Consider the following 26,905-nt stretch of genomic DNA (forward strand, 5'->3'; position numbering starts at 1 on the left):
AAGGAGCTTTATATTTTCTAGAAGCTAATTGGTGTAAAGATAATCGGAGTTTGGAAATTTCAAATTTGGACAGACAGCGACAACAATCTATGAAAATCGAAAAAGGAAACGAGAAGAGAATCGAGATTCATGGTGCTTATCTTTTTCGTAGCAAGCTATCCGATAGCACTTGCACTGACACGATTTTAGATGATTAAATAAAGAGATCGCATGAATGAATACGATGTCAATGGATATGACTTGAAATTAGTAAAATTAGCATATTTTAATTTGTTTTTTTTCTAAAAAACGTGAATTTCGTCGATGCATAAAAGGACACAAATTAAATGACTGGGGGTGATGCCACTTGACTGTAAGTATGATTGTGTATTATGATTTTATCTCCCGACAGAAGTAAGACAGGACAAAGAGGCGTTAATTTGAAGTTGAAAAAGCATTGAAATTCGGTTATCCCAATATCAAAAGACAAGAAGATGGTGTCCTTTATGAATCAAGGGAACTGGGGTCCCATAACGCAACTCATGTCCCATCGAGAAAATATAAGGTATGCTTATATTCAAAATGGTATCAACAGTAACATGCGATATGACAAGACATGAAAATTTTGATACATTGAAGCGCATTATATATTAAAATATATATTTTTATATATAATGATGACTATTTTAATCAAATTAATTTGATTTTGATTCACAAATAAATAAGCAATAATAAAATAACTTAAAATGAATTTACACTAAAAACATCATTTATTGATCACATTCATTATTTTAATTTGATGATTCAACTATATTTCATTCCAATAATCCATAAAATTTGGAGAAAAAAATAAAGTAATCCATGTTCCACTATTAAATTTAATATTTACTAATAAGTATATAAAAAAAAAACATATTTCACCATCAAATAGAACAAGAAGTCTTTCCCATTTATTATTTTTATTATTTTATTTTTTACGTACTTTTATTTTGACTCTTCATTTAAATTTTTAAAATTGACCTAGTGCATATTAGAATCACATGTTAGAATTGTGGCTTGCATGTCAAAATATGTCGGGAGAGTTGACCACGTGTCGGATTTTCCAACACATGTTGGTTGCGTGTTGGAGTGTGTCGGACACGTGTTGAGATATGTATCCGATATGATACATTCAATAGAGTATTGGTGCTTCATAACTTATATTATCATGTTAATGATAAGCCATTCTATTCTGTAATCGCCATGTGTCCAAATGGCTGCTCACATTGTCAGTCTCTTGTCCTCCCCCTACACCTTGCATTTCTCCTCTTCTTCTTCCTTTTAGAGCCATGCCCATGAAGCCCCTACCACCAACCACGGCATTATCACGCCAGCCTTGCTCGACTGTGAATTGGATTTTTTTTTTTTCTTGTGAAGTTAGGAGAGGGGTCATCTTGAGTTTCATCCTTTTGGAGGTTTGCTTGTTCTGGTTCTGAATTGGTAAGAAAAATTTGATTTTTTTGGGGTTTCGATTCCCTACCCAACATCACCTCCAATGTGACGTAGTGCGTAGTCCCCATCATCATCGACCCGAAGTCGGCGAGCCTCATGTTGTTGCCCCAGTTGAGCAGGATGTGGTCGGGCTTCATGTTGCGATGGACGACTAAGAGGCGATGACAGTGCACCAATTTGACGAAATGGAAGTCTTGGGCACGGAGGGGGTGACGGGCAATGAGGTCGAAGGTGTGGCGATCGCAGAGATCAAGGACAAGGGAGAGGCAATCCGGGGAGTCAAAAGGCATCAATGACGTAGACGATAATTGGGTGGGGGAGAGAATGCAGGTGAAGAAGTCATGATGTCTGTCGTGGGTGTCTCGGCCATGTTTAGGGCAAGGGGCAGAAGAGAGATAAGAGACCCACCGGGCCTCTCCTATACACATGGTGATTACTAAATGGCGTGTCTTACGTGGTAAGATAGGTCTACCTAATATTTCTCACATAAAACATAGGTTGTGTCCTTACCATTTCATTGTGTTTCTTTATCATACGAATGAAGCTTGAAAGAGCAAGGATTTTTCACACTTCTATAATGGACAGGGTGCAAATTTTCAATCCAAACAAAAAGAAAAAGGGCTTTTTAATTTAAATTTGGAAATTGACACAAATTGTCAATGAATTTAATGTATAATTTAATCCATAAACTTTTAATTTATTTAATGTGGTCCCTAAACTTTAACCTAATGTGCAATGTAATTCTTAAACTTTGACCAAATGTGCAATGTAATTCAAACAATATTAAACATTTTCATATAATTCAATGACTGGATTGGATATGTACCAAAAGTTCATAAACTACATTGAACAGATTAAAAATTTATGGACTATATTACACATTGGATTAAAGTTCATAAATCACATTAAACAAATCAAAAATTCAAAACCAAATTGCACATTAGACTAAAATTTATGGATTATTTGTGTCATTATCCTTATAAATTTAATGAAAAACTATTTGATTTTTGAAAACCTTGACACGAGAATAGTTAGTATACCGAAAGTTGCAATAATTTCATTTTGTGAGACGTTTTATCAAACATCTTTTCGATTCATATTCTCTATAAAGGATAAAAAAAAAATGCCCAATCTCCCTTCCCTCGATTGCCTCGGTTTGTTAGCATACTTATGCTTGTTGGAATCACATTTACAATAAAAGAGTGCCTTTGTTTAGTGGAAAAACATTTTCCATATTTTCCAGCATTTGATTTTCTTAGAAAAATGAGTCAACGGAAATGTTTTCTTTATCAATGGAAAAAGGTTTTCCTACTATAGCTTAAATTAAAAAAAAAAAAAAAAAGTCATTTGAAAGAATTGGAAAATGTTTTTCCAAATATTTTCCTAGTCTTTGGATCTTTGGTTGATGAAACTTTTATTTATAGAAATAACATTTTAAAAATATATATTTTTATTATCTTTTAAAAAAATCGATTTATTTATTTATTTATTATTATAAGAGGATCTCGGATTTAGTGCTTTGTCCATGGAAGCGAGAAAGGTATCTTATAAGGAGAACATCAGCGACGGGAGAGAAGGTCCTTGAAGACGGGGTAGTCGTATGGTCGCCAGAACCGGAAGTCATAATTGTAATAAATAAGCAAATTCAAAACTTCGCAGCATGTGTTCGGGTGGGAAAAAAGAAGAGAACTTTAAATAATTGGTTATGATTGATTGGGAAAAATGGTAGTCGGCTTATGAATTGAGGAACTTTATATTTACTAGAAGCTAATTGGTGTAAAGATATAGGGAATTTGGAAATCTCAAATTTTCGGAAGACGATGATAATCTATGGAAATCAAAAAGGGAACAAGACGAGGATGAGATTAATGGTACATTTTCTTTTCTTAGCAAGCAATTCGATAGTATTTGTGCCAACTCAATTTTAAATGATTAATCACATGAATGGGATATGATACCAGTGGATATGGCTCAAAATTAACTTAAATTAACATATTTTATTTTAGGAAAAATAACACAAATGGTCTCCAAATTTTGATTCAATATATAATGTAGTCACTAAACTGTAATTTAATATGCAATATGGCTTGAACTTTCAATTTATTCAATGTGATTTATGAACTTTTGATACATGTTTAACTTAGTTTCTAAACTATATAAAATATTCAATATTATCCTTCCATTATAATTTCATGAACAATATTGAACATTTTCATATAATTTAAGGATTAAGTTGCATATGCATCAAAAAGTTCAGGGACTACATTGATTAAATTGAAAGTTCAAGAACTACATTGCGTATTAGGCAAAAATTTAGATATTACATTGAACAAATTACGAGTTTCGTGACTATAAATTATCCGTGTCATTATCTTTCTGTCTTATTTTATTTTATAAGTAACATTAATTCCAATCCTTTCAGTGGTTCATTTTGAGTTAGAAATCATATGAAATGACACAAATTCACGGCTGCTGGTGATGATGCAACTCGACTTTTTCGGCGGGGGTAGTGTCACTCAGTATTATGATTTTATCTCCCGACATGGGTAAGACAGGACAAAAAGGTTTTGATTCAAACATGAAAAAGCATTGAAATCTGATTATCCCCAGTATCAAAAGACAGTAGAAGGTGTTTCTTTATGAATCAAGGAACCTGGGGTCCACAACTCACGTCAATCCTAGGTTTTGTCTTGACTAGTTATGGGCCTTTTCACCGTATGAATGAAGCCTGAAAGAATAAAAAAATTTCACGCTTGTACTTCTAGAGCAGTTTCAAATTTTCTATGAGTTCTATTTAAAACTTAAAATCTACTCTATTGAAATAGGTTTTTCATTTTTTTTTAGAACTTATAACCTACCCTACATACCATGAAACCTATAATGTCATATGTTCTAGGATCTACTCAGGTTCCACTTGTATTATTGATTGAATGATTACAATAAATCATCATATTTAGTGATTATCACTTATTATTACAATCCACTGATCACAACTTATATTTAGACACACAAAGAATATGAAATATTATTAAAGTAAAAGTCTTAATCATAAAATAAAAGCTCAAATTAAAGGTTATGGATTATACATTGATTATCGAATGTCAATGTATATACTATAGGATTGCGCAAAGACACTAAAAAACACACACACACAAAAACTTATTTCAAATTCCAAGTTTTAACCCACATGTCGAAAAAATTCCTTAATTTTTGGAACCTAAAATCTATCCTACGTATATTGGAATTTGGAACTGTACATGTTCCCACCGGTTTAGTTCTCAAGTTTCAAGCGAACCTGAAACCATGCTCACTTCTAACTAGGAGTGCAAATCTTCAATCCAAACAAAAAGAAAAGGGGCTTTGGTGATGTAAATTAATGAAAAAATATTTGATTTTCAAAATTTTGGTTTGTGCATGTCGCGAGAACAATTAGTGCAGTAAAAATCACAATAATTCCATATTTAGTTGCTTAATAAGTGTTTCCTGACACTTTTTATCGAAATTCTTTTGGACTCGCATTCTCTATAAAGGATTAGATATCCCAACCTACCTTGCCTCAATCGCCTTGGGTCGTTAGCATTCTTATGCTTCTCGGAGTCTTATTTGCAATGAAGTTTGGATCAATAAGCAAATTTCCCTGGTTGTTGATCGTGTAGTCTCGCCCTTTCTTGTTTTCTCTGGTTCTCCGTTCTTAGACATTGTTGTTAGGGTGAAGGGCTTCCTATGGTTCATTTGGTTGTTTTTCCCCTAGCTTGTGCCTTCTTGGCTGGTTGTGTTTTCTTTCCTTTGTTTCCCGTTTTACATCGGTTCCCCTTCACTCTTATCTCTTTGAGAGTGTATGATGCAAGCCTAGGGTAGGTTTTCTCAAACAATAGGATCGGGAGAGTGACTCACGCACAAGAAACGGGACGAACAGTCATTTCAGCACTGCGCAAGCTCAGGAGAATAGTCGTATCTTTGTCGATACAGATCAGATCGACCTGATTCCAAAGCCAAATGAACAAAGACTTCTGGATCTACAATTTCTATGTTTTAGGTTTTCTGAAATAAGCACCATAGGATGGTCGAAATTGGGTTGGAAATAACGAACAGAATATGAAAAGATAGAAACTCCGTTGGTTGCTCTTCTAGGCCTCCAAGGAAGTTGAGGGGGCACCGATTCTTCTAGATTGATGACTGCAACCCTTCAAGGATGCAGATTTCGAAAGCTCCGACTCTTCAAGGACGGAGTGAAAACTCTTCTAGGTTTAGGTTCACGATACTTGCTTCAATCAAAGTTTTTCATTCATCAAAAGCTGTCAATCTTCTACCAGAAATTGGATGGCTTATATCGTCAAAGAAATAAAGACAGAGCATTGAAACTAGGAGAAATAAAGACAAAACATTAAAACTAGGAGAAATAATAAAAACATAACGTCTTCATGGCTCCCAAGGTGTCTTTCCAGCTTAGGGATGGACTCAAGATGTCGTTATGGCTTCTCGGTTTCGTCGAGCTTTAATGCGGGCCGATCTTCTTGGTCGAGAGTTGGTCTTCAATGTGGAAAGGTGTCTTTCCAGCTTCCGGGATGGACTCAAGATGTCGTTATGGTTTCTCGGTTTCGTCGAGCTTGCGGGCCGATCTTCTTGGTCGAGAGAGTTGGTCTTCAATGTGGGCTGCATCGGTGTAGGTTATGGACCCGATCTTTTGTAGTTGACCTTGCTCCTATTTATTTATTTACCTTACCAAAAAAAAAAAAAAAGAAGAAGCAAATTTCCCAAAAATCAGAACTTCTCTTATTCTGAAGAACCGGGTTAGGCACAAACCTTCATGGACCGAACCGGATTAATTCAGTCGCGGCCCACGTTTGGGTCCGAGAACTTGCTTTCCGGTCTAACCTCTTGGGTTCGGGCCCGGCCGGGCCGGACCGACCCGCACGAAACTGGTACACTCGGGAAATCTCACTTTTTAACGTTGTTTTTATTTATTGAAGAACATCTCTGCTCCTCGATTGATTACGTTGACTAGTCAGCGAATTCATGCCAGTCTCGCTCGTTTTAAACCTTAATTAATGCTAATTACATTCGGCTTCCTGGCGAATTTTGGCAGATGCCCGCGTCACATCCCGAACTATTTTCGTACTCGGAGCAAAGAATTTCGAGAATCCATCATCTTCCGCTTCGCGCCTCCTTCGTAATTCTCCGATTTCGCCTGCTTAATGTTGCAATCGTTTCCTCCTTCGCAAGAAAGCTAAGCACGTGCATGTTCAGTTCAATTTCTTGATCCTCGATTCGTGAATTGCTACTGACTCTGGTGGGAGTCGAATTTCGAAGACCCAGCGTCGAGTCGACCTCCGGAGCAGTGGCTGAAGATTCGCTGTTCGGAGGGCTCGAATTTGAAGTGGAGTCATGAAACCGTGACAGACGACTGATGTTCCAATGGCGAAAGGTGGATTTCTCGCTGTGATCTTGGTGTGCTCGATCGTGGCCGATGCATTCAGTTTCGGTAAGCTTCAGAATGCAAGTTGGTTCGGAAAAATCTGTAACTCCTCTCCGCCACGACAGGTATGTTCTCTCTTTTTCTGGGAGTGCGAACTGTCATTTTCTATTTTTCGCTCGTTTGGGTAAATGACACAAATTGTCTTTACATTTTAGCCAAATATGTGACATAGTGCTCAAATTTTTGTTCAATGTAGTCTTTAAACTTTAACCTAATATGCGATGTAGTCCTTGAATTTTAATTTATTTAATGTAGTCCCTAAGCTTAGTTTTTTAGATTATATGAAAATGTTTAATCTTGTTGCTGATATTGAATTAATAAAGGATTATATTGAATATTTTCATATATTTCAGGACTACATCACGGATGTATCAAAGTGTAGGGATGATAGTGATCAAATTAAAAATTCAGGAAACATATTATACATTTGGTCAAAGTTTAAAGACATTCTGTGACATTATCCCTATCAATTTTTGGTTCCGTAGTAGTAAAAGTGATAGCTTCAATGATATGTTTTGTTTAGGCGTCTCTGCTGCCAGATCCTGTTTCAGGTTTCCAGAAATCGGATAGTAGAACAGACAATAACAGTACATATAGGGAGGTGACCACAACTTCGACCAATTTGACCCCAAAAGGCCAAAATGGCGGCGGTGTCTCTATCAGTTCATCTTCGGTTGAACAAAAGGAGAAGAAAAAGAATGATGAGAAGAAGGAACACAAGGAGCTGCATGAGCCAGCAGGAATGAGCTAGACTTGTGATGGAAAAGAAGACAATGTGTGTTGCGATCGTGGAACTCTGACTACCTGCATTCTGAGCTTTGAAGGTGGAGATTTATATTTTCGATCATTTCATTTCATTCCATCTCATTTGAAATGGAGATGGCCAACTTCCCATTTCTTTTGATTTGTTGTCAAAAACTGTGCTATCTCTTCTGCATTTAGTTTTTGAAGATCTATTTTGGGGAAAAACATGAGTTTGAAGCTTTGCGACATGAGTTCTTGTGATTGATAGAAGCATGTTGCCCTTATGTTGCCTATTGTTTTGACATGAACTTTGGAGACAGCTTGCTACGCAGGCCACAAGCCATACATCAAGTGTAGAGTCAATTCTGAGTGTTATAATCTGTAGCTTTTGTTGCTTGCATGAAGTGGTCAAGAAATCTTACCATTGAAATGATATGCTTCCTGTCATTCTTTAAGGACACTCTTGGCCTTTACTAGAGAAGTCCTCATTGAGAAATTAGTATTTCAAAGCTTATAGCGAATCTTCTCTACTGAGGCTGGTGGGCATAGTCAGGATGACCGAGTAGGTAATCATGATCAACTTACAACTGAATACTTCAAGGATTTACAGAGTTCTGAATTTTCATGGAACGAGAAAATTGCACCAAAGGTCCTAAATGAATTGTTGGTTGTGCAATCAAGTTCTAAATGTTCTGGATTTGGGGAAATCAAATCCTTCCAGCAAGGTATCAACTAAGCTTGCTGACATGGCATGCTTGAAATTGGACGTGGCATTTTTTACTATTTTTGAGCTTATGGTTAATGGGGCATTGACATGGCACCACATTAGAAAGCAAGCCAAATAAATAAATAAAAATAAAGGGAAGCTTAGGACTTGATTGCATATCAGGCTAAAATCTACTAGTTTCAGGCAATTTTCCTTGTGGAAACGAGCCCAGCATGGACTATTGTGGGTAATAGAAGAGGACAGGCGTATGCATGTGGAAAAGAAAGTGAAGGGAAGTTTCAAATGGGTAAGGGAAGAGATGTCAATAGAAGATTTGAACTGTTTCAGGAAAATGAACTTAAACTGTCATCGGATGAGAGATTTTAATTTTAATTTCAAAATGGATGAGAGGTTTAAGGGATTGCATAGCAGTTATGTTGATCACGAGAAATTTTCAATACTTTCTTTGACATACGATCAAAATTCATCATTATTAGGGGCATGAGTTGAAATGAAATTCTTATGTAGAAGTTGCAGTTGACTCTGTTTTTGAGTTTGCTGTTTACATAATAGAGATTACTACAATGGTTAAGATTTGAGATGTGGGGAGGCCAGGGGCTCACTTCTTGAGAGTCATCAGTCTCTTAATTGGTTAGTTCCGTAATAATTTTCCAACAGTTGCTTGGAAAGGCGTTTGTATGGCAGGTGATTTTAGTTGAATTAGTCTAGTCTGCTAACATAAATTCAATCGATCGGTCAATGGGGAAATAGAACTGGAGCCTCCAATTCTGAATTACGCTTTAGCTCTTTCCACACATTTGGACTTGCGAGTGTTTACCCCCTTAACAGAGGCCAATTCTTTACATCCACTTAAGCTGCAGAACTGTTAGAGATCTCCAGTTTGGCTTGTCTAATATAGCAAGCCATGCAAATTATTGTCAATTGAATTAGATTTGCTTGTATTCACTCTCTTGCTTCCGGAGGCTCTTTTACACTGTATTTTGACCGCAACATCACTGTATTTTTCATCTGCTGCTTCATTCTATTTTTTTTTTTCCTTTTTTGGGGTTTCCTATTAAGTTTTTTCTTCCTCAGATAAATATTTCTCTTTCTACCGGGGAAGGCCATAAAGTTGTATTAAATGATGGGAAAGGGATTGTGTGCTTCGCATGGGGCCTCTTGTATCTGACACGAGTGTTTTCCTCTCCCTCCCTTTGTTTGACAAGCTAATTACCCCGATCAATGGTGCCTATCTCTTGATTCTAACAGTGGTAATCTTTGGCGTGGTGTGGCCTTGCTGTGTGTTTAGGAAGCAGCGAAGAAAGAGCGAGTTCAGGTATCAAGCTCGAAATGAGTTCAGGAGAAGGGACCAATAATGAAACTGAAGAAGGTTGGGATCAAGGATGGGACAATGATTGGGATGAGGAAGATGCTGTGAAATCTTCAGGTCAACCTCACGTAGGAAATATATCTGCAAATGGCCTCAGTTCTAGGCCTGCAAATAGGGATGGTTGGCAATGTGACTGGGATGACTAGGAATCGACAACAAGAAGGGTGTTTAGAAAGAGTTATACTACTACATGGGAAGAAGGAAAGGAAAACCAGGAGACATGATGGCAATATCAAAAACAGGTACTTGATTCAATTTCATAACACCTATACGCTTATCTTGTGAAAAGTAGCTTCAGTTTGGCTTTCCACAGTTAAAGGTTTAGAGTTTGGTTTATTGAAATTTTTGAGTTGAGGAAGTGAATTGTGTTGCCCTCTAATCCTGTTTGACTTGGATAGCCTGTACAGTTAGCTTTACATCAAAGGAGTTTTTTGAAACATTGAACAATTCCCTACTATTTTCTTCTGATGTCAATTTGTTGCTTATATAAGTACGTGATTTTGGGTTGGGCACAGAAAAATATCTCTGTAGCAACATTTCTTTTTCAAATGAAAAGTGAATGGTTTGCATTTTTCTGTTTTCATGTTTCTCTTGCTAACTGGTGTTATCAGGCATTGATTTCTTATCACGTGCTCTTTGAGTCAAGTTTTCGGATACAGTTATTGGAGGAGTGGAGATTGCACGTCGCAAGATTTTGGCATCCAATACAAGTAATTATCTACTTTTCAAGGTTAAATCCTCTCATAGATGTCTACGAATAGTGACATATAAACTTGAACCAAGGATCCTCTCTTGAAGGCTTCATATTGTATTAGATTATGATTCCATTCCAGTTATTTTTACCTTTACCTCACCCTTTTCGGTTCTGAGTGTTTAATCTTTATAGTAAGTTGCTGTTAACAACCCAACCTAATAATTTTGCTTTGCAGAGAGATTAGAATCAGAAAGTGACACTTCAGTTTCGTCATTTGTTTGAGCTGTCAAATTGCCGCAGAGATAAGAAGGGAACTCCTATCAATAATGTCACGAGGCTGGAGCTAATATAAGTGGGTCTTGTGTTTAGAACCGGCAATTTGGGCAAGTTTTTGTCTGGGTTCTGATCGTGAACTTGCCATTTAGTCCATGGAGATAAGCTTGATCCCCATTAGTCTCTAGTCTTGACATGGTTTCGAAATTACTCTAGTTCAGAAAACTATGTAAGCTTGATCTGGCACTCTAGGTTGGGTCGTCTTTCTCATATAATATGTACGTGCAGAAGCTCCTTCTCTTGAGCATGCTTCTTTCTAGGTCAGCTATACCGACTTGTTGATTAAGTTAGGTGAACACAAAGAATGGTCCGACAAACTGACGGTGAAGGTGGCTGTGACTGTCGACGCTCCCTCTGTTGTGGAATTAGTCCTGGAGCGACTGATGGAGTCATGACTTGAGAAGGCGCCAGGTGAAGCTCAGGTCTGTTCAGAGGTCATGGTGCAAGAATTAGCTCAGACTTAGAGGAATCAAATTGTTGGCTGCCAATGGATTTAGAAGTTCCTAGGTCCGTGCATGTTGCCACAACTCGATCATCTGATATGGTTTTATTGTATCATGTTGAACTGACTACGCGCTTCTTGTAATAAGGAAGTCCTATTTCCGAGCCTGAATTAACTTTATAATAAGATCCGTCTCTTCAAGTGAAACTTTTCCGTTATCGGCTTCCTTACATGGTCGGCAAATTTGTCTAGGATTGTCTCAGAGTGTAGGCCTGCATGGGAAGCTACTGGATCTTAACTAACTTATCTCATGAGAAAAGAAAAAGGGAAACTTCGGGAGATAGATTGAACCCATTTTTCTCCATTTTGCCACTTAGCCCCTTCACTAAAATATGTCCCGACGGACATAAATTAAGACCGTTAAATAGCAAATCTTACACAAAAGAAGTGAAATTTGAGATTCTGTTTACATCTTCAATAATTCATTTTAGAGGGAAACGCAATGGCATTTTAAATTTCAGTGGTTAATGAGCTTCTTCTTCTTTTTTTTTTTTTTTTTTTTTTTCCGTGCATTTCTTTCTTTCCCTTTTCTCCTCCTTCCCCATCCAGAAAGCTCCATGAACAAAGCCGGGTTGCCGACCGTTGCCACTTCGAACATTGCCACTCCAGACAGCTTCATCTCTCTCTCTCTCTGTGAGAAGCGTCTTCAGGACGGTGGTGCAAGAGCGAGCAACGACACTAGCAGCAAAGCCAGTGGTTTTAGTGGAGCATAGGCAAGGAAGATAGCGGAGAAAAAGATTTGGAGATTAAAGATGGCATTTGAAAATAGGTAATTTGGAAAAATGATTCTAACTTTGCATGTTCTTATTATTTAAAAAAAAAAAAAAAAATGAGTTAATAAAAATACTTTTGTCATTCACAACAATCTACGCCAAGAAGATTTTATTGATAATGAATATATTTTCAGTTGACTAATTCTCCTGAACATATAAACAATCAAATTCAGAAAATATTTTTTTTTCAAGTTATTGATTTTTCTGAAATAAATTTAGCAAATGTAAAAGTTTTTTAAAGTGTAAGGGTGCCTTTATGTGTTCAGCCTCATGCAAAAAAAAAAAAAAAAAAAAATTGTTTAAACACTTCTTTTTTGGGCATTTGGTCTTTTTTTTTTTTTTGTCGGTGCGCGGGTTGAGGAATTTTTTGTCATCTTGTGTTTCGGGATTCATTGATATTGGGAAATTTAGGGCTATGGACACACTATCACCATGGATAGAGATGGAGCTCTTCCGAGAGAGAGAGACTCTTACGGAGAAGAGGGTTTTCTCGACATGAGATTATGACAGGGCATTTGGTCCTTCAATTGATAAGAAATTTAAGGAAATAATTTCACAATTGAAATAGTAAAATGTCATTTATTAACAAAATGTATATGCTTTAAAAATCTTCTTCCACGACTTGGTATAAACTCTATATATTGATTGGACCGATTTGCGCTTATAGCTCATTCACAAGCTCCATAGAGGATTCTTGATATGTTTTAACACAGTAATATCCTCTACCAAGTTGGGTAAATAATTAAAGAAGTTTTAGGTTACCTTTTTTGCTTCTACTATTTCACAGCAACATGATTCACTTACATGTAATCATCGTAAGTTTTTATTCTTTAGAACTTTATATTTTCTGATTTTAAATTATGCATACGTTATTCAAAATGAATTATAAACTTTAAAGTAAAATATATATTATTAGCTTTTTAAGTACATCTTTTTATTAGGTACAGTTTATTCCTTAATTAAATAAGAAATACATTAACTTTTAACAATCTTTTCAGTGACAATATCTATTTATTATATTTTCCACTTTAATATTATAATATATGTCTTCTTAATAGTTTTTGAATTTATATTAGCAAACTTTTTCCATTAAGCACGTGATTATTAAGTTTTTTTTTTTTTATTAATTATTCAGTTAATCAAATAAGCTATACATCAAATTATGAATGGCACTGAGATACCTATTTTCCTTTTTATAATATTTTTTATCGTAATAGTTAGACTTAACTGAAATTTAATAATGTTAATTGAAATTTATTCTTTCAATAAAGTAAGCTCTATGCAAATTATAGTGATCTGCTTATGAATTAGATATATTATTAGTATTGTTTTTAGCTTTCATCTTACTTTCATTGTAAATCAAATAGATGCCTTGAGTTTATTATTATGATTTTTTCCAATATATGTTAAATAATTGGTCAAAAAATTTTAATTTACATAATTTAGAAGTATTTTTGAAGATATTTTCCCTTTACTTGTCAATACTCGATAAGAAATAATAGTTTGGGGATGATAAATAAGCTGAAACTTGTTGTATCCGTACCCTGCAACAACATATACGAAGTCAAGTGTGATGTGGTAAGGACAAACACATATATTCTATCAATTTCGAATTTAATTTCGGTTTTAACTACATAACTTTGTGGTAAATTTATCCTTGCTGGTAGTTTTAGCTTTACCATGGTGAATTGAGCAACATTCTTGAGGATAATAAGAATATAATCATGCAACTCGCTGATTAAGAAAGGCTTTAACATTGCACCCTTAAGAATAATTGTTAATTGCTTTGTCCATAAAAATCAATGGATCTAGTTGTTGATAAAAGCAAGACAATAAGAATGGGAAGGAGAGCGAAGCTAGGGTTTTGGCAAGCACTGAAAGAAACCGATAATGATGGAAATTGATTCAGTTATTATCAATTAGAAGAGTTGTGTTTTACTATTCTATCATCTTCCTCTTGATTTCTGTTATCGACACCGTTTCTTTGCTTGCTTTTGATGTTTCGACGCAATCTCCATCCATTCATTTGAGCATTATCCATTTCATTCTCACTGGCCATCAATTATTTTCTTAGCACTGAGATTACACGTAAACATAAATCACAGATATAAATTACTTAGGGTCGCCCCAATGGCCATCATTCTCACGTACCTCTGAATGGGGGGTTTGTAGGTTTCTCAGGTGAGCCCAATAGGGACCCGCCCCAGCTCCTCAGGGAAAAAAAATCACAGATATAAAATTGCATGTAGTGCTAATTTTTGTATTAATCATTTTATAGCTATGGAAATATAGCTTCCATCACAAAATACAACCAACTCCACATTTTATATGTAAAAATACAGGAAAAATGAATTGATTGAATATCGTCCTGACTGAAGGCTTGCGATTCAGAAGTTAATCCATTTGGACCAGTTCCCCAGGGGTTCAACATCCATGCCCCATTCAGGTTTGAAAAAAAAACCAAAGTGAGCCATCAACAACCACACAAAGGTAAGAAGCTCTCCACCTTTTCTCAACACTTGCATATGTACCTCTCCCCTAATATGCATTACTGCATATGATAGCATCTCAAGCCACACTCCACTCATCACCTTCCACTTCTTTCCCTCGAGCTTGTCTATCTCTTTGGCCAAATTGATCCCCTCACTGAGAGGGGACGTCCAACGAGGCGGTCCCAATTGAACCTCATACAATGTCGCGCATAACCTTTCCACATCCTTGGTTGCATTACTGATGTGCTTTCGGAGCTCGAGCACAATCCCTGCTGAGGTGATTTGGGCAATGCCAGCCACAGAGGACACTACATTAGGTTGTTTAAGTAAAAGATACAACATATAATCGGAGAGGATCTTACTAAATTCTCTCGCATCATTTTTGGTTGTGGGACTTTTCTCTCTATTATACCAAATTTCAGTAGCTAAATGCCAAATTATAATGCTGGCGTCATAAGTAGCATGGGTGACATACTCTAATAGATTGCAACAATCAATCCCCTCTGGTTTACTCTCGAGAAATAGATTACCTCTAGCCTCAAATATCTCTCCAATCATTCTCATGATTCGTGTTCTTAGATTTATGTCTCACCTCCGTAAAGATAAAGATCCATAGTTCCTTACTAAAGGGATTTGTGGACAAGTACTTCGTATTCGCAATCATTGGTATCATCCCATAGATATGGAGCCACGGACCATAGCCTCCAGTGATTGCCTCACCTGCTTGATGGAACCAAGAGATGATCTTCTCAACCATATGGAATGGAAAACTACAAATACTAGAAAAAGCGATGATGCCACAACGCCTATCACACTTATAAATTTTTCTTGGACTCTCCTTCAAGGACTCAGATAAAAGGTTGCAAGTAGAGATGGATTCTGACCACCTTCAAAATATTAATGGTGTATTTAAAAACCTCCAAAGTGGCCTTAGGCTCTGCTTCACATTTGGTGAATTGGGGCTTCCTTAGGTTAGCCATAGCAAATACCATATTGTGGAGAATTGTACCTAGTTTAGATGATCCTTTGTTGTACCACTTGATTTCTGCAACAGTCCAATCGGAGAAAACGAGCATGAACAAAGCTATTACATCAAAAGCAATCCCTCCGAAAAGAAGGGAATAAGTAATTACCACATCGAGTTTGGGAAGCTGATGCTTCTTTAAGCGATTGAATAGTATGAAAGCCACCATGATATTAGTGAAGGCTATGAAGCGGAAAATGTAGCTCATTTTGGAACGTATTGCTAAAACTTTTGTGTGAAGCATCTCATAAATGAAATCTAGTTCCACCGATATCAACCTCAAGGCATCTGCCGCAGAAACTTTGTGGAAATATTCACGGCTCATTTTGCATTCTCCTTTTCTAAAGATGAGATCGGCAAGGAAGAACATAAAGATTTGAAAGAACCAATAAGCATGCTTCACTATGATGCTCTCGGCAAGTTTTACTTCTCCCCCATTAGAATATCCATCTCCTAAACCATTGAGTTCATTAAGCCATTCTTCTCCTAGCAATTCTCTCCATGCATTAGGAGAAGAATTGTTTGGGAGCTTTGCATTTTTGAGTCTACGGAGGCTCAAGAGCATCCATTCCCTTATCCTCGGGAAGCTTGAGAGACTAAGCGCTAATAGCCTCTCGGCATTTTTTATGACTCCAGCAAGAAACACCAGCATCGTCGGAATCATCATCAACTTGTCGTTAGGAAATATTTGCACAAAAACATAGATCACGGCAGTAACTTGGAAGGTGAGACTAAGCAGGTGTCTTCGCCAAAGTGATCTATCTTCCAGAGAGAAGGCAGTGATGTTGTCCGGACCTCCAAGATGTAATAAGAGAAATGAGGCCCAAAATGCCTGAAGTGCTCCATCTACTTCAGTTGTATGAGTGTACGAATTGCCTTGGTTGTGAGAGATGAGCCCAATCACAAATGCAGCTACCCAATCAGACATCAAATAGGCCAACCACAAGAGGAAAATGATGCAGCGGTTTGTTGTTTTCTTTCTAAGGGGTGCAAATAGAATGAGAAAAACTTGAAGCAAGAGGCTCAAAATGACGAAGCCTCGGATGTTCCATTTGATCCACAAATCCGAAATGGAGCTAAATGCCATATATTTGTTTGGGTTGGATTGTATCAATCCTCTCTAATATAACTTCGAGTACAACATGTATGGGACGAAAATGACAAATACATTGAGATGATTCCTTGCTTGTTCGTCAAAAATAAGTATATATTTAAAAACCCAATGAGGAAAAAGAATCATAAACTAACCATTTGGCTAATAAACACTAGCAATGTATCTTATGCATTAATTGACAAAAGAAAAGCATCTCTTGCATGAACGATGATGTGTGTGGCTTTGTGTTGGGTTGATGTTTTATCGTCAAACAATCCTATCAGTTTTGTTTGCACATCCACATGTAATTATTTGGGTTTTGAATTATGAAACTTCAATAGTCATGATTAGTTTATTGAATTCTTTAGTGATTCCACATTTAAGAAGACAATTGATTTTATTGATCAATAAGATACTATCTAACAAGTCATATATGTGTACTTGTATAAGATGAGTAGGATATCCTCTATATTTGGAAAATTAAATCCTCTTAATCTAACTTAAAATTGAGAACTTATCCGGCCGAATTTATAATATGTGGGTAACGTTCAATGGAGGTGATCATGCTAATTGCATCACGTCACCCTTTCGAGTATCAAAAGCTTAACGAGTCCCTTGGTCTTTTTCCAGTAACCTCCTTGTGCTTCAACGGTGTGACCCGAATATTCCCGATATTTGCTATGATTTCTCCCAATGCCCATTTTGGGTGCATCTATTTGGCCTCCCTTTGCGAGTTACATCGGAGGTAGTTAGAGAAATTGCTTCAAGGATCGGCGAAGTTCTTGAGGTGAAGCTGGAAGCAAAAGGAAACGGCATATATAAGATTGGGAAGGCTAGGATTAAGCTCAACCTAGGTACTCCTCTCAAGACAGGGATAGTGGTTAATTTAGGGTGCAAAAAGCTGTGGATCGAGTTCAAGTACGAGAGGCTACCACACTATTGCTACTCTTGTGGTAGAATTGGCCACTATGCCTCGGCTTGCAAGGAAATTCCTTATGAATCTACAAGATTGGAAGAAGACATACCGGGTAATTTTGGGAATTGGTTGCGAGCGGAAGCACGGATACTAAGCCCATATGGCAAAATCTTCTATGGAAAACAATCCCAGCTCATTGAAGAAGAAGAAATGGTGCCGGAGACTCCTCTTCAAGCGGAAATCCATGAAACTCAAGAACCATCAAATGCAGGAAAGCAGGCCCTTTTGCCTCCCCGATCACAACACTCTTATGAGGAAGAACAGCAAGCTGCACAACTTGTATCTTCCCGACCCTTGACTATTATGGAAGGCAAATCTCCTCAAAAACGTGATAACAGCTGCTTGGATGCTGAATCTATGCTCACCCTTCATGATGAAAACCTCAAAGAAGCTGAAAGAGAGAAGCAGCCCTGTTTACCATCAATAAGAAACTCAGCAAAAGGTAAAGCAAAATCTACTAAACGTCCTACATCAAAGAAAGGAAAAAGATTCTGCCCCTATGGTGCTCAGTCCACAAAATCAATTGATGCTGACAACTCACAACTCATAGAAATCCCAATCACGGAGGAAGAGAAATCTATTCAATGGGCTTTGGTGGCTGGCCCTAATAAGCCACCGGTGCAGCCATGAAACTCCTGAGTTGGAATTGTCAAGGATTGGGGTCTCCCTGACAATTCAAGCTCTTAGAGTCCTTGCGACTCAAGAAAGACCAAGCATTATTTTTCTTATGGAAACAAAGAATCAAGAGCAAAAAGTTCAGCGTTTGAAAAGAAGACTTAAGACTACACACAACTTTATTGTGAATCCAGAAGGTTTATCGGGGGGTTTGGCTCTCTTTTGGGATGACCAGGTTTCTCTTTCAATCGAATCTCACTCTAACTTCTATATACATGTGCACTGTTTTTTGCATGAAAATAACCAGAATATGCAAATTACCTTCCTCCATGCTCCTAATGTATTTCATGAACGCCTTATCCTATGGGATGATCTACAAAGAATCAGTCTCTCCAATCACTATCCTTGGATATGCATTGGGGACTTTAATGAAATATTATACCATTGGGAAAAGGTAGGAAAGAGGATGGCTGAACATTGTCGCATTACCGCATTCAGGGACTTCTTATATGCATGTTCACTGATGGACTTGGAAGCCAAAGGGTGCGCTTTTACCTGGACGAACATAAGAGAGGGTGAAGAAAATGTCAAAGAAAGGCTGGACAGAGCATTATGTACCATGGAATGGAGAATAACTTACCCGAATGCTGAAGTTGCAGCTTTACCAGCCATTGGTTCAGACCACAGTCCTCTTATCTTGTCAACTCTACCTGCTCTAACACGCAAGAGGCGACAGTTTAGATACGAACCATTTTGGGTGGAGGATGACGAATGTAAGGAAATTGTCAAGCGGACATGGGAGGCGTCCCACAGGAAGAACATGGTCGTCAAATTATCTAATGTAGCGATGCGTCTAACAACCTGGAGCAAAAAGCGTTATCCTAATGCTTCCAAACAAATTGAGGGGCTGAAAAATGAGCATATGTTCCACATGAATAACCCTATTTTAGAGTATGATCAGAGCAGAATTCGGCATATTCATAAAGAAATCGACTCGCTATGGCGTCGGGAAGAAATGTTTTGGGGTATCGATCTCGGGTTAAGTGGCTGAAATGGGGGATCGGAATAGCAAATTTTTTCATGCGGCCACTATACAACGAAGAAACGGGAACCGTATCTCGATGCTACCGAATCTTTGAAGGAGATTGGGTGAGAAATTCCGAGAACCTTACAAATATGACGGTGGAGTATTTCAATAACTTATATACTTCGGTCGGACCGCGAAATTTCCAGCCTATTCTTGACCATATCCCAACACCAGTTACTGCAGCTATGAACTCGAAACTAAAAGAAGCAATGACAATGGAAGAAGTATATGCAGCTACTCACCAAATGGGGGCTTCCAAAGCTCCTAGACCGGATGGTCTGAATGGCCTATTTTTCCATCAGCATTGGCAAGACATAGGTGCGGATGTTTTCAGAGAGGTACAGCGTTTCTTTGAGTCTGGAATCATAAACCCAGACATCAATAGAACCTGAATTACTCTTATTCCTAAAAATTCAAACCCAGAAAGGTTAGATCAATTTCGGCCCATAAGTCTGTGTAACTTTATCTACAAAATCATTTCTAAAATACTCACAAATAGACTCAAACCTTTCTTACCAGACATCATTGTTGAGGAACAGAGCGCTTTCGTCGGGAGTCGGCAAATTCAGGACAACATCCTAATTGTTCAAGAAGTTATACACCGGTTACAAACTCGAGACAGGAGGAAAACTCGACATGCAGAAAGCTTATGATAGAATCGAATGGGACTTCCTGCAGGCATGTTTACATAAAATGGGATTTAGTGCTGATTGGGTGAAGTGGGTTATGCAATGCGTTACCACTGTATCATATAGCATCAATCTCAATGGTGAACCTTTACCCTATTTCAAGCCATCTAGAGGTCTTCGACAGGGGGATCCGTTATCACCATATCTGTTCATTATTGTTGCTAACGTCCTATCTTATATGAGGAAGAAAGCAATCGCAGAGGATAATATTCACGGCATCAAGCTAAACCGGACCTGTCCAACCCTGTCCCACCTATTATTTGCTGATGACTATATTTTCTTCCTAGATGGCACAATACGGGAATGTCGAACTTGTCAACTGTACTCCACCACTACATTACGCATCCGGTCAAGCCATAAACCTCAACAAATCAGGAATGTTTTTCAGCAAAGGGTGTCCGAGATAGCCTTAGAAGTAACATGGTATCGGTGTCATGGATTCCAGAAATTACAAAAACTGGGAAATACTTAGGAATTCCTTCAGACCGGGGATCCTCAAAAAAGATATGTTCGCATGGATATTGGCCAGGGTCAACTCGAAATTGGAAAGTTGGAAGGATAACTTACTTTCAAGAACTGGAAAGGAGATTCTTCTCAAAGCAGTGGTTCAGGCGATACCTCAATATGCTATGTCAATTTTCTGAATCCCAACTTCCATTATCAAAGCAATTGAGAGGAAAATCTCTAATTTCTGGTGGCGAAGCTCTAACAAGAATTCTGCTCCACATTGGCGTAAATGGGAGACTCTAAAACTACGAAAGGATGAAGGCGGCCTTGGCTTTAAGGATCTACAAGCTTTTAACACGACCATGTTAGGGAAACAAGCCTGGAGGATGTCTCAGAGTCCGAATACACTATTATCCCAATTCATGAAAGGCCTTTATTTCCCAAATTGTAACTTTTGGCAAGCAGGAAAAGGCTCTTATCCGTCGTGGGGATGGCAGAGTTTATTGGCTGGAAGAAATGCAATTGCTCCCCACCTTATTTGGGTTGTGGGTAATGGACAGAAAATCTCCATTAGAGACGATCAGTGGCTGAAATTAGGAAGAATTAGAGGAATGGCAAGCCTGAATGAACCGCCCAAAGTTGCTGATTTGATAGATTTTGAAGCTGGAATTTGGAAGGAAGATCTACTGCTATCCTTATTTGATGAACCCCTAGCAACAGCAATTAAGGAAACACCCTTCGGACTCCCAACTACCGAAGACAAGTTGGTTTGGCCAAATAATAAATCAGGAACCTATACAAGAAAGAGTGGCTACTTTTCAAATAGGAAGCCGACATTCCTAGCGATCTATACCAACATCATCACACCATTTTGACCCACTCATTTGGAAGCTTATTTGGAACTCTGTGGTACAACCGAAAATTAAATTCTTTCTATGGAGTGCATGCCAGAATGCGCTTCCTACCTTGGATAATCTTTATAGGAGAAAGATGGTACCTGAACCGTTATGCCCAATATGCAAGTCGGAACCCGAGACGATTGAGCACACTTTACTGCTCTGCCCCTGGATGACCCAAGTGTGGAACGACTCATCCCTGCAAACATGCACAGAGCGAGTTGGATTAACAAGATTTGATGATTGGTTGTCTCGATATTTTGTGAGGCAAAGTGACTCAAATAAGTTTGAAATGGTTGCCACAGTTCTTTGGGGCATATGGAAGGATCGCAACCAATTTATCTTTAACCATCATACCTTAAATCCGCACCGAACCTTGTTCAACGCCACCACATCAAAGGACTGTTTCTCTGCTTGGAATAGAAAAGCCCCAAAAAAGAATCAATGCCAAGGCGAATATGAAAAATGGCATCCTCCTCCACCTGGAACTCTTATAGTTAATATCAATGCCTCATTTAATATCATTGGCGATACCAACAGTTGCCGGGAGGTACAAGTCCAGCCGATATCATCTTGTTCGAGTCAAGAAGTCCAAGCCTCGACACGTTGGGCGCACTGTTGTAACAGAATTACAAGTCCAGATCAGGCCCTCCCGCGTCCAAGTATTACCCCCGTAGGAGCACCCACGATGCAGAACAGATACAAAGCGATGCAAGAGAATAGTCAATCTCTATGTAGAAGCCTAAATATAGTGGCTCCCTTACTGTCTGTACAGCCTCATGAAGACATTAGCCCTCTCGGGATATGCAGACATAGAACTGAAGCGGAAATACTGATTGATCCCGATGTGGAAGAGACCCGTGGAATCGTCGATTCCGAACCCAACGCCTTTGCAACCGAAGATCATCCACTCGAGAGTTCCTCATTTTTAACCGAAGATCAAGAACCCAGACTACCAGCACCCAGACTACCAGCACCATTGCGAGATAAAAGACCAGTGAAAGATGCTCAATATAGCATGCTTCGTGCTTCAGATCGTAGAGAAAGACGTTCCCCTGCCTCTGCAATCAAGGAATCATCCCTCAGATTTACTGGATGTGATTATTCATCACCACAGCAGCAGCTCAAAGTGAATGTCGCGGCTCAGCGAAGCTCACATTACGAACCGGATGAAAGGGAAGAAGAAGTATTGAACAAACTCACCTGTGCTGTGGAAGAACGCCCGCGACTCGGACTAGACCCCACCGGTCACTCCCCCCTGACCAGCGGAACAATTGCTGCCGTCGATCCCACCCCTGCAACTGACACCCAGCCTCTCAAAGCCACCGAATCTACACATCTAACAAGATCGCAGCTCGGAAGACCCAGATCGCAGCTCAGAAGACCCAGGGATGACACCCATGGCAAGTCTCGCGGTTCAGAAGAAACAAAAAGCCTTCCTCTGCGTCTCCGCACCGGTATAATCGAAGCTATGTCTGATGCCTCTGCATCTGAAGAAGGAAATCTCAGATCTACCAGATCTGAATACCCACCACAAAGCAGCAAAATCACAACAAAGCATTGCCGACGCACACCATGGAAAGCAAAGTATGAACCGGAAGAGGAGGAAGACGGCACGAATAACCCACGCACCCGTGCTGTTGAAGCAAGCGAAGCCCCACATCCAGGACCTCAGCTTACCCATCAATCTGCTAGCAAACTTCTACCTTTGGCATTGGCCCACGCCTCACCCAGAGAGACGACCAGAGAGAAGACGTCAGTTCTCTTCAACTCTTCGCAGACCAGATCTGCTTCGTTTCGTCCTCACCATCCAAGCGCAAGACCTCGGGCTGCTATTGCTTGTGTCTCGCAGAGATTCTTTTGGGAGGATTCAAATGGGTTTGCAAAGCATATTGAGGTAGGTTCGGCTGAGCAAGCGGAGGCCGTCGCTTTGGTTGAAACCCTAGATTTTATCTCTTCAACCCTTATCCCTAATTCCCTTAAAAGAATTTCTTATCCTATTTGATTGTCGGTTGCTAGTGGATAGTCTATTGTCGTCCTCTACTTTTAATTGGTCAGTGCAACCCCTTGTGGAACGGGCAAAGCACAAATTGGAGTCTATTTTGGGTCTCTCTTTAGCCCACTACAATAGGAATTCTAATTGGGTTGCTGACTGGGTTGCTAAAGCCCGGTGTTTTGATTTCCTTCCTAACAACTGGGTGTCTAGTCCCCCCTCTGCTCTTTTGGATCTTCTTTGTACTGATGCTCATGCTGTATTATCTTTACCTAGTATCTAATAATATCAGCTTTGTTTCTCGTCAAAAAAAAAAAAAAAAAAAAAGATGGTTCAAATTTATAGTATCATACATGTTACACTCTTCCACATGTCCAGTAATCAAGAACTAGCAAAACCACATCCACCCAACAAATTGACGAATAGTTATATGTTTATTAAGATACGATAGAGTCACATGCGGTAATGATTGTAATTTGACAATTTAAAAAATTTGAATACGCGTACGTGATTATTTCCCAATGTTTGGAAGCATGATGGGGGAGGAAAATACACAGGAAATATCCTCTAATTTTCCCCCTCCGTTTTCCTAATCTCTCAAAGATAGAACTAATTAATCTTCCTCTCTATAATTCAGTAAAAATAAATTCAAGATCCTGCTGTAAATTATGTGCAATGATTTTAATAGAAGTAGGCAAAAGTGGTGCGTCGTTTCATGGCTGGAGCAGAACTTCGAGCTGCCCGAGTTTGCATAGCTGAAAGTCCTCAAACAGGGTCACTCGATCTCCCCTTCGGCTAGAAAAGAATAAGTGTAGAGGTTAAGAAGTTCGTCTTCAAGATGCCAAGTTTCACGTGAAGATATGTCAAAAGTAAAGTTCAAGCATCAACAAAGGGAAAGGACAATAAAAGCTAGAACTATTAAAACAATATTTCTCTCAGCCTCCACAAGTTTTCATGAAAAGCAACTGGTAATGAAAAGAAGGAATAAATTCTTAGTATAAACGCAGAACACGCATGGAAGCAAGGGAGAATTACCAAAAAAAGTCTAAATCTATTTCAATCATGTCAATTCAGTCTTAATTTTTTTAAATATCAATTTAGTCCTAAATCTTTTGTAATTGTGTCAATTGTCCATTCTGTCAAATTTGGCGAGCTGAGATGACGTGGATGCCAATTGATGTTGGCCGTCCGGCCAATGCCCATGTGGTTATTTTTTTAATAATATTTATATTTTCAATTTTTTTTTTCTTTTTTTTTTCTTTTTTTTTTCCTCTTCTTCCTCTTTGGCTTCTTTCCCCATAGTGGCCGAAAAGACTCTGGCAAGGTTCATTGGGCACTAGGTGAGGGTCGCGACCCTCGCCAATGGCCGACGAGGGCTTCGTGGCCCTCACCCAGTGGCAAGTGAGCCTTGCCAAAACACTTGCCAGCCACTACGGAGGAAAAGAAGCCAAAGAGGAAGAAGAGAAAAAGAGAAGGAAAAAGAAAAAAAAAAAAAAAAAATTAATAAAAAATTGAAAAATAAAATAAAATATTATAAAAAATGTCACGTCAGTATCAGCAAGTCTAATTTGCCCGAATGGATTGAATTTGCACAATTACAAAATGTTTCTGACTGAATTGGCCAAAAATAATCTAGGACTAAATTGATAATAAGTTTAAGACGTTTTTAGTGATTTCCTGCAAAACAACTCTCGGAAGAAAGCCTGGATGACTGACAGAACGTGCCGCGGTTGGGGGTTAGCATGGCCAAAACTCCTACTTGAACAATCCGAGAGTATAAAGCTCTAGTTCACGTCGCGTCGCGTCAAGACTCAATTTTTGACCAGTGACTACTGGTTTTAAGGAAAATTCATTTCCAGATAACATCCAGGAGACGAGCAATTCATATCTGATCATAAAGCTGCTAAATACAGGAAAGATCGGAGAGAGAGTGGGCCATGCAGAAGCAGAGGTATTAAGAGAAACAAAGGTATAATAGAAAATAACACTAGAGTGAGTGAAGTATTTTAATCGTAATATTTGAACTTAAGTGAAATTTGTTCATTCAATCAAGTAAGCTCTATTGCAAATTATAAATGATCTATGTAAATATTATAGTATCTTCAAGAGAGAGGGAGAAAAAAATCAGTAACTACATCTTTACTCAACTGGCTTCTTTTTTTTTTTTTTTTTAATCACGAAATATTAAATAGTATCCATAATATTTAATGATATCTCTAATGATATTCTCCAACAAGGAAATCTCTAATCTCCATAGATATACTCCATCATTCCCCCTCATGAGCATGCGGCTTGCATATGATTGGTGCAACTTTCTTTGAAAGTCTTAATCAGACGCCATGTAAACTAGACTTTACAATAAACAAACTAGATTTGACAAGCACTAAAACAACACATGCTTAGAAAGTTGACTTATCTTTTTCATACAACCTTGATAGAATTGTGTGGAAACCCAACTTAAATTGCGGCCAACTAAACCGCATCACCCCATAGTGCTCATCTTTGGCTACCAGATGAAAGTGCGCTTGACTCCGGCACTCGCGGCTACATGGATACTTGATGACACCACCTTGTGACGCTTATCTTTGGTTGCTCGATGAAGGTGTGCTTGACTCTTGTATTCACAACTACTTGGATATTTGACGACGATTTCGCTCGTCGATGTTGATCATCATTAGAAGAGAGTACCACAATAAATAGCATCCATAGTAGCGTTGTTGAGTGTCGACAATATCAAGGAGTTATTGAAGATGAGACGACTCGACAATATCAGGGAGTTATTGAAGATGAGACGACTAAAGACAACATAAAGAATGAAAAAGCTAAGGTATGATTTAATTCCTTTTCTCTCGTGGCTCTGATATCATGTGAATATTATAAGATCCTAGAGAGAGAGAGAGAGAGAGAGAGAGAGAGAGAGAGAGAGAGAGAGAGAGAGAGAGAGAGAGAGAGAGAGAGAGAGAGAAGAATGAATAAAGACTACAACTTTACTCAATTGGTTTTTTTCTTTTGAATCACGAAATATAAAATAATAATCCCTAATATCTAATAATGTTTACAAAGATATAATATAACAAGGAAATCTCTAATCTCCATAAATATACTTCATCAATTTACTTATCATTGTACATATAATTGGATGTCATCAATCTTCTTATTTTAATTGTAAATTAAATAGATGTTCTTGAATTCATTAACATAATTTGTTTTCAATATAAGATAAAGTGTTTGAAACAAAAGTTAGATGATTCGGGAATACTTTTAAAGATGTTTTCTTGTGCTCATTTAAAATCCACTAGAGATAATAGTTTGTGGATGATAAATAAGCTAAAGCTTATTGTTGAATCTGTACATGCCATGGCATTTGTGAGGTCACTTGGGACGCGGCAAGGACACACAAATGTATTCTCTAAATTTCGACTATAAATTTCATAATTTTGTGGTAAATCGATCTGTTTTGGTATTTTTGGCTTGACCACCATGATAAATTGAGCAATTTCTTGAG

At 38.1% G+C, this 26,905-nt stretch overlaps 1 protein-coding gene and 1 long non-coding RNA gene across 2 annotated transcripts; both read right to left on the reverse strand.

The window, feature by feature from the left end:
- Window positions 1-15,128: 15,128 nt before the first annotated feature.
- LOC108958845 lies at window positions 15,129-16,532 on the reverse strand. Its single transcript, XM_018871656.2, has 2 exons — window positions 15,498-16,532; window positions 15,129-15,300 (listed from the first exon to the last, which is right to left on the reverse strand). The coding sequence occupies exons 1-2, from the start codon at window positions 16,530-16,532 to the stop codon at window positions 15,250-15,252; spliced, it is 1,086 nt and encodes a 361-aa protein (XP_018727201.2). The 3' UTR covers window positions 15,129-15,249.
- Window positions 16,533-17,428: 896 nt separating this feature from the next.
- On the reverse strand, window positions 17,429-21,903 carry LOC108956325. Its single transcript, XR_005548312.1, has 8 exons — window positions 21,765-21,903; window positions 21,509-21,606; window positions 19,892-19,953; window positions 19,618-19,780; window positions 18,929-18,998; window positions 18,778-18,843; window positions 17,723-18,064; window positions 17,429-17,490 (listed from the first exon to the last, which is right to left on the reverse strand). It is a non-coding gene; the product is annotated as an uncharacterized LOC108956325 (long non-coding RNA).
- Window positions 21,904-26,905: the final 5,002 nt, after the last annotated feature.

Source organism: Eucalyptus grandis, chromosome 1 (assembly GCF_016545825.1).
Source record: "Eucalyptus grandis isolate ANBG69807.140 chromosome 1, ASM1654582v1, whole genome shotgun sequence".
Taxonomy (NCBI): Eukaryota; Viridiplantae; Streptophyta; class Magnoliopsida; order Myrtales; family Myrtaceae; genus Eucalyptus; species Eucalyptus grandis.